This window comes from Tupaia chinensis, unplaced genomic scaffold (assembly GCF_000334495.1).
Source record: "Tupaia chinensis unplaced genomic scaffold, TupChi_1.0 Scaffold000354_1, whole genome shotgun sequence".
In the NCBI taxonomy this organism is placed as follows: Eukaryota; Metazoa; Chordata; class Mammalia; order Scandentia; family Tupaiidae; genus Tupaia; species Tupaia belangeri.
In genome coordinates this window covers 6,481,277-6,491,818 of record NW_006159849.1, presented here as the reverse complement: position 1 = coordinate 6,491,818, position 10,542 = coordinate 6,481,277, and the positions used below count along the sequence as shown (strand labels likewise).

The following is a 10,542-nucleotide window of genomic DNA, read 5'->3' as shown; positions in this document are numbered from 1 at the left end:
TTGGGAGTACTGGCATCCCAGTTCTCTTCTGTGCAGTGATTTGATTCCAAGTTCATGTGGCCACTGGAAGAACCTTATTTATTTATTTATTTATTTATTTATTTATTTATTTATTTATTGGAAAAGTTGTTTTTGCTATAGGGTGTGTGTGTTTGCCAGAGAGACATAGAGAGACAGAGAGACAGAGAGACAGAAAGCAAGAAATCACCCTCCAGGGGGAATGGCCATGCCACAATCCCTTCTCCTCCATTCTCTTCTCAGGATCTGGCGCACACGTGCCAGCATGATTTTAAGCCACCGGGGCCAGGACTCGAACCACAGTCAACTACATGGGAGTCCAGTGACGTACCCATTACACCATCTGCTGGTCTCTGGAAGAACCTATCTTTCAGTACAGTTCCTCAAGGGCTAGTGAACTAAGGGTCTTTGTGTTTCACTGATGGTTGGCCAGAGTCACCCTCTGTCCCTTGCCACACAGGTAGATTCAATACGGCAGCTTCCTTCCTCTTTGGTATAAACCAAGGAGTTAACAGAGAGAGTTTGCCAGCAAGACAGAAGTCACGGCCTTTGTAATCATATCATGGAGGCAACATCCCTGGCCTTCAAACTCACTAGGTTCAGCCCATACTGAAGGGAGGTGATTCTTTACACAAAGGCATGGGTACAAGGAGGTGAGGATATTGGAGGCCATCTTAAAAAATCTATCTAACTCAAGACTAACTGGGGTCAAGACCAACTGGGGAAGTAGGGAGAAAGAGTTATTTCAAGATTACAAAGATGGTATCAAGACTAGAAGATGGAAGTATCAGAAATTCAGGGTCAGGATTGAAGCTAATAAAAGTATGGTTAGGGAGTGGAAAGGGTCAGTGTCTTCTTCTCTCTTCTAGTCCTGACATGAAGGTAGAACTAGGAAGATGTTGCGTACAGGGCCACAGGGTTTATAGGAAAGCATTAGGGCACTGCACAAGCAGCTGCTTCTCCCCTCGGGAAAGTAAATGGAAAGTAATGCTAATGGGGTAGTGGAATGGAAGACTAAGAAGGACTGACGATAAGCTCTCTGGGCAAAAGTGACCTGGAGTTTCTCTGGGAAGGGGGCTTTTGACTGGGGCATGCCAAGGCAGCAAGTAGAGAGGGAAGAAATCAAGACATGAACCAGATCAGGAATAAAGTGTCTGCAACCAAAGAGAATGAAGGTGAAGGAAATAAATTCATCCAGAAAACAGAAGGCAGTTCTGGGGAAAAAATATGAGGCGATGCTCCATAAAGCAAAGATGTTGGTGTTAGCGGGTGGCATGATGCTTAAGGTGCCGCACTCCTACATGGCTAACTAGGGTTCATGTCTCAGAACTGGCAACTTGAAAATCATGCCAGGTGTGTGTGTGCCCAAAACCCTGAGAGGAGACTGGAGGAGAAGGGATCAGCATGGCCATCCCCCCTGGTGGGAGGGGGGGTGATTTCTCACTTATCTGTCTTTCTCTGGCAAGCACAGGAGTCCTATGGCAAAAACCTAAAATTAAAAGAAAATAAAAAAGCAATGGTGTCAGGAAAAGGCTAAGGAACATTTTTAGCAGCATCCACTAAAACAAATTTTATTCAATATGTGTTTCCCAAGAGGGAAAATAAATTGTAGGATTTTTAGAATCTAATATGCTAGTGTGCTCTAAAAAAGTCTGTATGGTGGAGGATGGGGATTGAATAGGTAGTACTTTGCATGTATTCATAGTTTTGCACAGAGGTGGGAATACACTGTAAACTTTAAGAAATTGCTCTTATATTAAATGCCTGTGGCCTCATTTGAGAACAGGAAGAATGGGACGTGGTTCAAATATTTCTAGTAAACCAGGAATGGTGGCCAATGGTTGAGCAATAAGCAAAAAGTACTCATTAAACATCTATGCGTTAGTGAGAAATGACCATGAGCTCTCAGTGTTTGAACCCCAACAATGGGAAAGTTTCAAAACCAGGGTAAAAGCCATCAGGTCATCTTTTACAGCTATCCCCAAAAAGCCCCCAAATTCCCAAGGCTCTGTCTGTTACAATCTTTCTCTCCAGCACTCTCCTTCACCTCCTACTGAAGCTCATCTTCTTGTCAACAGAGAAGGAATCAGGGAATTCCCATCCTGAACTTTTCTCTTGAAAAAGATTAAGAAAGTACCTTGAAGAAATGCCTAGTAAAGAGAAAGAAAAATCAGAAAAGGTTTTCTTACCAAACCACCAAGAAGACAGTCCTTGAAGGAATGTTCATTTCTCTAGCTTTTACTGGGGAATCTGGGGATTAAGAGGATGAAAAGGCATCCCCTTAAAGGATGAATGGCATCCCCTCAAATAACTGGGAGCAGGTGAGGGTCCTACCCAGCTTCAAAGAGCAAAACAGCCATGAGAAGCCACTCCCTCCTGCCACACGCTGCTGTGCATTTAGGTTAATCCTCCAAGGATACCACAGTTACTTTCAATGGTTAATGAATAGCTTCGGAGTGCCGGTTTCATGTAATTGTCCAAAGGCCAGTTGGTCCCAGAGCGTATAAAGCTGCCAGCTGGCTAACCACCACATTCTCTTCCAGCAACTGTGGAAGCCAGGGAGTGGTAGGGTCAGGGCGCTGGGTTCCCGAGGAGCAGGGATGCGGAACAGAACTGGCCTAATTCTCTGCGCTCTTGCCCTCCTGACAGGTTTCCTGATGATCTGCCTGGGAGCTTTCTTCATCTCCTCAGGTTCCACATTCAACTGTCGGGGGAACTTGGTCATGGCCTATTTGCTTCTGCCTCTGGGGTTTGTGATCCTTCTGAGTGGAATTTTCTGGAGCACCTACCGCCAGGCGAGTGAAGGCAAAAGGGTATTCAGCCATGTGCTCAGGCAACACCTCGTGCAAGGGACCCTGCCTGTGGTCACAGTGGACAGGTATGTGCTGAGAGCCAGGGGAACTGAAAGGGGCTGAGCTGCGTCAACACAGGATGATTTTTAGTTGTCAGAGAGTGTGTGTGCTAGTTAGAGAGAGATGGAGGAGCGAGAGATATAGAATGAGAGAGAATATGCCAAAGCACCCCCCAACAGGCATAGTCATGCTGCAATTCCTTCTCCTCCATTTTTCCATCTTGTCAGGATTTAGAAACACATGCACACACACACACGGTTTATAGACACACACACACACACACACACACACACACACACACACACACACACAGAGCATGTTTTTCAAGTCTCAGGGGCAGAGTTTGAGTTGTGTCAGCCATATGAGATCCAGCTCTCTTAACCACTGGACTACAGGGCCAATTTCCCTCTGAATAATTTCTTTTATTTTTTTTCTCTTCTCTTCTCTAGTCTTCTCTAGTCTTCTCTTCCCTTCCCTTCCCTTCTCTTCCCTTCCCCTCCCTTCCCACTCTTCTCGTCCCTCTTCCCCTTTCCTTTCCTTTCCTTTCCTTTCCTTTCCTTTCCTTTCCTTTCCTTTCCTTTCCTTTCCTTTCCTTTCCTTTCCTTTCCTTTCCTTTCCTTCCCTTTCTCTTCTTAAAATTTTCTCTTCTTTTCTTTCTTTTCTTTTTTTTTTTTCTTTAAGAGGTTTTTGTCTTAGGGCATGTGTGCTTGCTGGAGAGAAAGAGACAAAGACAGTGAGAGGGAAAGTGAAAAATCACCCTCCAGGGGTATAGCCACCCCACAAACCCCTCTCCTCCATTCTCTTCCTGGGATCTTGGGCACACATGCACAAGCACCCAGCATGATTTTCAAGCTATCAGGTCTGCGACTTGAACTGTGGTCAGCCACATGGGAGTCCAGCGATGTAACCATTACACCATCTGCTGGACCCCTGAATGATTTTTTAATCCTACTGTGGAGTGACTTACATGGCTCCCACGCTTGTATGTCTGCAACTTCAGTTTTAGTGATAGGAAGTTATTCTGGGGTTCATCATTGGGAAGAATAGTTTGATTTGGGGGAAACGGTGAGGTAGGGGGATTTATCTCAGTAGAACAGCACCACGACCATCCTACCCCTGGTGAAAACCCAGTTAAGCCAACTTACTAGGCCCAGTTCTTAGGCTCTTTCATTGTATTGTAGGAGCTATCATCAGTAACAGACAGGTTAGTTATTCCCCACCACTTGTCCTGCAGGTTCTAAGGAAAGTTTAGCCCCAGACTAAATTTTGCCACACAACAAATTAGTAAGCAGGCATAAAATCAGTCCCATAACCTTTGTGAGCTCAGTGAAATCCGGCACTATCTTTTTAAATATTCTGATCTCATCTTATGTGCAGGATTTATTCACAGCAAGGCAAAAATATACTAGAGGTATAGTGAGTACACATGCCCTATGGCAAACACCTTTAAAAAAAAAGATAAATATATATGTATGTGTATATTTATCTATCTATATATTTAAAAAAAAAAAAAAAGAAAGAAAAGAAAAGAAAAAGAAACAACCCTAGGGGCCAGCAGGTAGCATAATGGTTATGTTGCTGCACTTCCACATAGTGGATGATGGTTTGAGTCTCAGACCTGGTGGCCTAAAACGAATACTCATGTGCCAGACGTGTGTGTGTGTGTGTGCATGCCCAAAATCCCAAGAGGAGATTAGAAGAGAAAGGACTATGGCATGACCATCCCTCCTGGAGAATGATTTCTCACTTTCTATCTCTCTTTCTCTGTCTCTCCAGCAAGCACACATACCCTATAGCAAAAATCTCGCTAAAAAACAAAAAAATAACCCTAATGTCCATCAATGATGGGCAAAATGTTGACAATACAGACAATGGAATATTACTCACGCTTAAAAAGGAATGAAATCATGATATATGCTACAATACGAATAGATCTTGAGAAGCGAAATAAGCCAGTCAAAAAAGACACATGTTAGAAGATTCTACTTGGATGACTACCTAGAGTGGTAAAATTCAGAGATGGAAAGTAGAACTGTGGTTACCACTGTGAGCTCGGGCGAGGGGGAAAGGGGATTTATTGTTCAATGAGTACAGAATTTCAGTTGAGGATGATGGGAAAGTTTTGGTGGTGGTCGCACAACAATATGAGTGTGCTTGATGACAGTAAACCATACACTGAAACATAGAGTAAAGCCAGCAGGTGATTAGAGTACTAGATTCCCACATGGTCAACTACGATTCCATTTTTGGACCCAGTGGCTTGAAAATCACACCAGGTGCATGTGTGTGCACGCCCCAAATCTGAAGATAATAAAGGAGAAGGGATTGTGTTGTGGCTACCCCCCAGGGGAGAGTGATTTCTCACCTTTCCTCCCTCTGTTCCTGTTTTCTCTGGTGAGCATACATGCCCTATGGCAAAAAACTAAATATGTATGTGTGTGTGTGTGTGTATAATTAGTATATATAACTAATAAGATACTAATTCTTTGTGTGTGTATTGTTATATTGTGTATATATTATACACACACACACACATACACAGACATACATGGAGAGAGAGAGAAAGTAAAGCTTATGTTATATATTTTTTCATAAGAAAAAAACATTCAGCCTACCCTATGATCAATATCAAGTAACCAGAAACCTTCAATTCTCAGCCAAAAATTCAGAATATATCCGTAGGCATCATTACAGGCTGCAAGACTCCAGAAATTCTTTTGCTTTCTTTATGCAAGAGAGGGAATAGTTATAATATTTTAGCTTCTCTATGTATCTATAGTAAGTAATTTTAACTGTTATGGTCCATTTTTAAAAATCCATTTTGCCAACTAATAAGATACTAATTATAACAACTAAAACCCATTTCCAATGTTTATCAGACCAGTCAGCAAAGTCTCTGGTTCAATTAAAAATCAAGATACCTTAAGACCAAGAGGTAGCATAGTGGTTAAGGTGTTGGATTCCTACGTGGCTGATGATGGCTCAAGTCCTGATCTGGGGCTTGAAACTGATGCTGGGCATGTGTGAGAGTGTGCCCAAAATTCCAGGAGGAGAATGGAGAAGAAGGAATTGTAAAGCGGGGTGATTTCTCGCTTTCCCTCTCACAGTCTCTCTCTCCAGTGAACACACACACTCTATGGCAAAAATCTAAAAATAAATAAATAAATATATTTTTTTAAAACTCAAGACACTTAAAGTGGTTATAGAAGATAATTCTAGAGTGATGCATTGTGTTTGCGTGTGTATGGATGTTAGATGACTATTTCTAGAATGTGAATTCCTGATAAGAGTAACTGATTGTCTTTAGCCTGTAGCTTACAATTACTAACACATTCGTAATATTTTTGCCATCTGTGCTGAAATATTTTAAATGATGGACTGCATGATACACATTTTACTGCCTCTTTTTGCTGCATTTTATAGAAGTCCAGCCCACTCAGAATGGCTGGTAGATCAAACTGGGAAGTTACATTTCTTGGAAGCATTTACATTAAAAATGAGTTCCCAGGTAGAGATATCAAAGCAAATGAACCTCCAGTGGTAGAATTCAGGGCACTAAATATTTAGATAGCCGTGGAAGAAGAGCAGGATTGGGAGAAGTGGATGGGATTGGAGGGCAGGCAGCAGTCATGCTGGAGCCTTGGAGATCACTCCAGGGAACAGCTCACCTTCCTGTCCCGAATGCCTTCACACATGTGCCTGTGACTCAGCCTTGGCTATTCCGAGAGAGAGCTAAGAATTATGCCGTATAACAGACAGCTTCTTCAGCTATTTGGCTTTGGTCCTGGTAACATTTGGAATGAAGCTGTGGCTACAAACAGCAGTGCCTGTTCTGTTGTGGTTACATACCATCAACACTCCCTGTAGGCACTGGAACGACTCTTTCTATAAATACACAACTCAACCAAGCTCACCCTGCCTTCCTCATCTCTACCCCACTCAGTCTCATTCATGATGGAGAAGCCAGAGGGTTTAGCAATGAGTAATGTTGGGCAAGACTACCAGTGAATACATCAACCCTGGCATGAGCGGCTCTGTTAGTCATTGGCCTGCTGGCATGAAAGGGCTACAACTAAAGTCTGCATCAAGTTGTCAGTTGAAATAGTTTTGGAAAGGAGTTAAGTTCGTATGTTGAAACTTGCTGCTGAGACTTGCAAGGGTGGTAGGTTGAGAAGCATCTGGCACAGTTCAGAGATCTGCATGTAGCTGAGTTCCATTCATGGCTTTGTTGGCTGTGCAGATCTGGCACAGTGAGTGCAGTGGAGTAGAAGATGACGTGTGTGAGTGGGAACAAGAGCGAGTGGATAAAGGAGTAGAGAGAGAGAGAGAGAAGGTCCCCGTCAAAGTCCCCAGGTCTCCTACTGCTGATACAGATTTTACACTGAAAGGTTGTTTCCACTAGTGAATGAGCAAGAGAGAGGGAAAAGCTTGGAATAACCCACTGGGGAAAATTTAGATATATATTATTTATATATATATATATGTAGACACATACTGTGACTTCAATCAATCTTCTGAAAAAACCACACATTAAAAAAAATGGACTATTACAGGGATGAAGTACATCTGTTTCAAAAATCAATGTTTCTTAACAGTTCAACTCTGCACGATGTGACTTGCGAGGCAGACATGTGCTGCCTCTTTTGGCACTGCTGCTTAAATAACATGTGTATGTTTGTGGTATTTTGTCTCCCAGGCCAGACTTTTACCCTCCGGCTTATGAAGAAAGTCTCGATGCAGAAAAACAGACGGGTGTTGCAGAGGGAGAGGTCTCTGACGGCCCTCCACCTGTGTATACAGAGACAGGCCTTGACTTTGAAGAGGAAAATGATGGCCACCCTGAGGCTCCACCATCCTACGAAGAGTCTGTAGCAGACCTGGAGTCTGCAGCTACATCCGAGGGAGCTGAGAGGCAGAGCTGAGAATGCTGAAAATCACGCAGGTTCCCCAGCACTCACACACACCCTTATGGGAACCAGGTGCTGATCATAAAGACAGACAATGGATGGTGGAAGGAAAAGTCACCTCAGCAACTCTGCACAAGGGTTCACGGAGGAGATGCTGTATGTGACAGCCATGGACGTCCAAGACATACTAGCCAGGCCAGCGCAGGAGGGGGGCTCTGCAAGCGTGTGACCAGCCCCAAGCAGACATTTCAGAGGATTCCCAATAATCCCAGCCCAGAGGAGCCTTGGGCCCCCCAAACCTGTTGGGAGAGCTTTGCTCACAGTGGGGCCTTTTGCTCTTGTTCAACCCCTCCCTCGTTTCCTCAGCCCCAACCAGGAAGGAATAGATGTAGCCAGTCAGGACAGCCATGTTCCTTGAAGCATGGTGTTACCTAATAAGCACACATGGAAAGTATCAGCCAGGAAGGATTGCTGCTGTTTAATGTAAGAGTTGCTCAGGGTTTGGTTAGCTGATTTCAGTTACCCATTGACCATGTTACCAGAGTAACACAGTAATTCACCTCATGCCCGTAGAACCCATGAATGTGTTTTGTATTATTTTAAATTATGTAGATTTTTTAACATAAAAGGAAAGTGACTATAATATTTGCTGCCAAAATGGTTCAAACATAAAATCTTATATGAGTTATTTTTTAAAAGAAATCCTCATATAAGAAGCTAGGATACAATTTCTCATAGATGTAAATGGATAGAATACTTACTGCAGGGGGAAATTTTGCACTAGTCATAGATGGTCTAAAAATAAAATTTGATATAACTCCTTACAGTTTTAAAAATATTTGTACATACTTTAAATAACCCCTCATAAATCTCTAGAACTTAAGAGACAAGAGACGATAATGACATAACTCATCATTAACAGAAATTCCTTCTGTGTCAAGATACAGATCTTGACTTTAAGACTCAGGACAATGATTTCAAAGCCCAATGATTCCTCCTCAGCTTTGTTATATTTTACTGTATTTTTAATTCAAGAGAAGTTGGGTAGCCAGGTGATGGAAAGGGATGCAGCCCAATGGTTGTGAACTTAGATGAGGTTTTCATCTCTCTAGGCCTCGGTTTCTTCCTCTCCCATGCGAGGAATTTTTGCTAGGATTAATATCTAACAGTTATAGAATGCCTTTTATACGGCAAACTGGGTGCTATGAACCTTTCATGTTTGTTATTTAGCGCTCATTCCACCTTTAAGAAATAGGTGCTTATTCCCACTTTACATGCATCAAATGGAGACTTCGAGAAGTAACACACAGTGACTTCCAGGAGGGTGAAGAAGCGTCATAAGGCATGTGGGAGGACCTAGTTCATTTAAAACTTCTGGGTTCGGTGAGTCATCTTCCCTCCTTCCAAGGAGTGGTTTGGATTTCTCTCCCTGTTCAGAAAATGGGCCCTAATAGAAAGTGGAGCTCTGGGGTTGCTGAAATATCTCAAAGCCCTTGGAGAGACAGGAAAGGCAGGAGAGGTTGCTGTAGGTTAATGGTTTCTCTTTTAAAATATAAATGAGCCTGCCCTGTTTTCGGCCTAGGAGCTGGGCCCTCGCCTCACAGTGTAGTTTCACCTAATCTGATCGTTATACTGATGATGAAGAACACTTTCTAGTGGACGGCAGCCCTGGTGAATGGGCATTGGAAGGCTTCAGAAAGGTGAAGGGAAGAATGTAGAAGAGAAGGAGAGTGTCGAGATGAGATGTAGCCTCTGTGCCCTCCTCTTCCCCATCATCACTGAGAGCACAGATTAAATATTGTCCTGACAAATGTACAAGAAATCACATAAAAAGATATCCTGGTCTGTAAAGCATGAATTTGGGACTGTAATTTGCCTCTTTGACACAGAGGGCATACATGTGAGTGAAGCTCCCACATGGTTGTCCAGTAGGAAGGCTGTCACTCACTAGTAATGTAGTAACTCTTCTCATCATCTCTTTCTATCCCTTTACTAAGACAGTTATTCTGAAACTTTGAAAAATTATTAATTTTTAATTGCCAGAGGACATTTGTGCTCACCAGAGAGAGACAGAAGGGAGGATAAAGAGAAAGCACCCCTCAATGGGCCATGGTCATGGCACAATCCCTTCTCCTCCATTTCTGTCAGGTATGGGACATACATGTATATGTGTCCAGTATGTTCTTGAAGCTGCCAGAGCTGGGATTTGAACCATGGTCCACTATGTGGGATCCAGCTCACCTTAACTACTAGGCTATGAGGTCAGCCTGTTAAACTGAAAATTTCCCTGCAGGTCTCAGCACATGCATTGAGCCAAATAAGCAATATCACTGGGCTTTCATCAAGAGTTTGCAGTTGTAATACTGACAGTTTTTGCAATTCCTGGTAGTCAGGTGAAATAAATGTTAATGGGGATTTATGTAAGAAATTGTTTGAATCTTTGTAATGCAATAAATCATGTACTTAAACTTTCATTTTTGCCATTTTTCTTGTATAAAAAAATCAAGAAGATCATAAGTCAAAATATTATTCTCGAGGTGAACTGAGGCTGCAGGCCCGACCCTTCCAAATCTTCGCGAATCCCCACCGTTTCTCCTCCTTGGACCCCAGGTTGGTTGTCTGGGACTTTAAGGCAAACTCCCACCCCACCCCACCTGCAATCTGGATCAAGCTGGCCAGTAGTTCCGGACACCAGGCGGACTGAGGCTGCAGGCCCGACCAACCTGGTCCTGTCACTCATCCTTTGACCCTTTCCCACTAGCCTT

The 10,542-nt window shown here is 43.1% G+C and overlaps 1 protein-coding gene across 1 annotated transcript; it reads left to right on the top strand.

Annotated features, from left to right (window-relative positions):
- The first annotated feature begins 2,477 nt into the window (after nucleotides 1–2,477).
- TMEM252 (transmembrane protein 252) lies at nucleotides 2,478–9,864 on the top strand. The gene is made up of 2 exons (XM_006152465.3): nucleotides 2,478–2,896; nucleotides 7,567–9,864. Exons 1-2 carry the CDS (start codon nucleotides 2,619–2,621, stop codon nucleotides 7,790–7,792), a joined length of 504 nt encoding a protein of 167 aa, XP_006152527.1. The 5' UTR covers nucleotides 2,478–2,618; the 3' UTR covers nucleotides 7,793–9,864.
- Nucleotides 9,865–10,542: the final 678 nt, after the last annotated feature.

What these genes read in the sequence shown, in the direction of transcription:
- TMEM252 (XM_006152465.3), top strand. Translation starts at nt 2,619, where the DNA reads ATGCGGAACAGAACTGGCCTAATTCTCTGCGCTCTTGCCCTCCTGACA. An exon ending in CCTGTGGTCACAGTGGACAG is followed by an intron (nt 2,897 to 7,566) that starts GTATGTGCTGAG and finishes TTTGTCTCCCAG; the next exon opens with GCCAGACTTTTACCCTCCGG.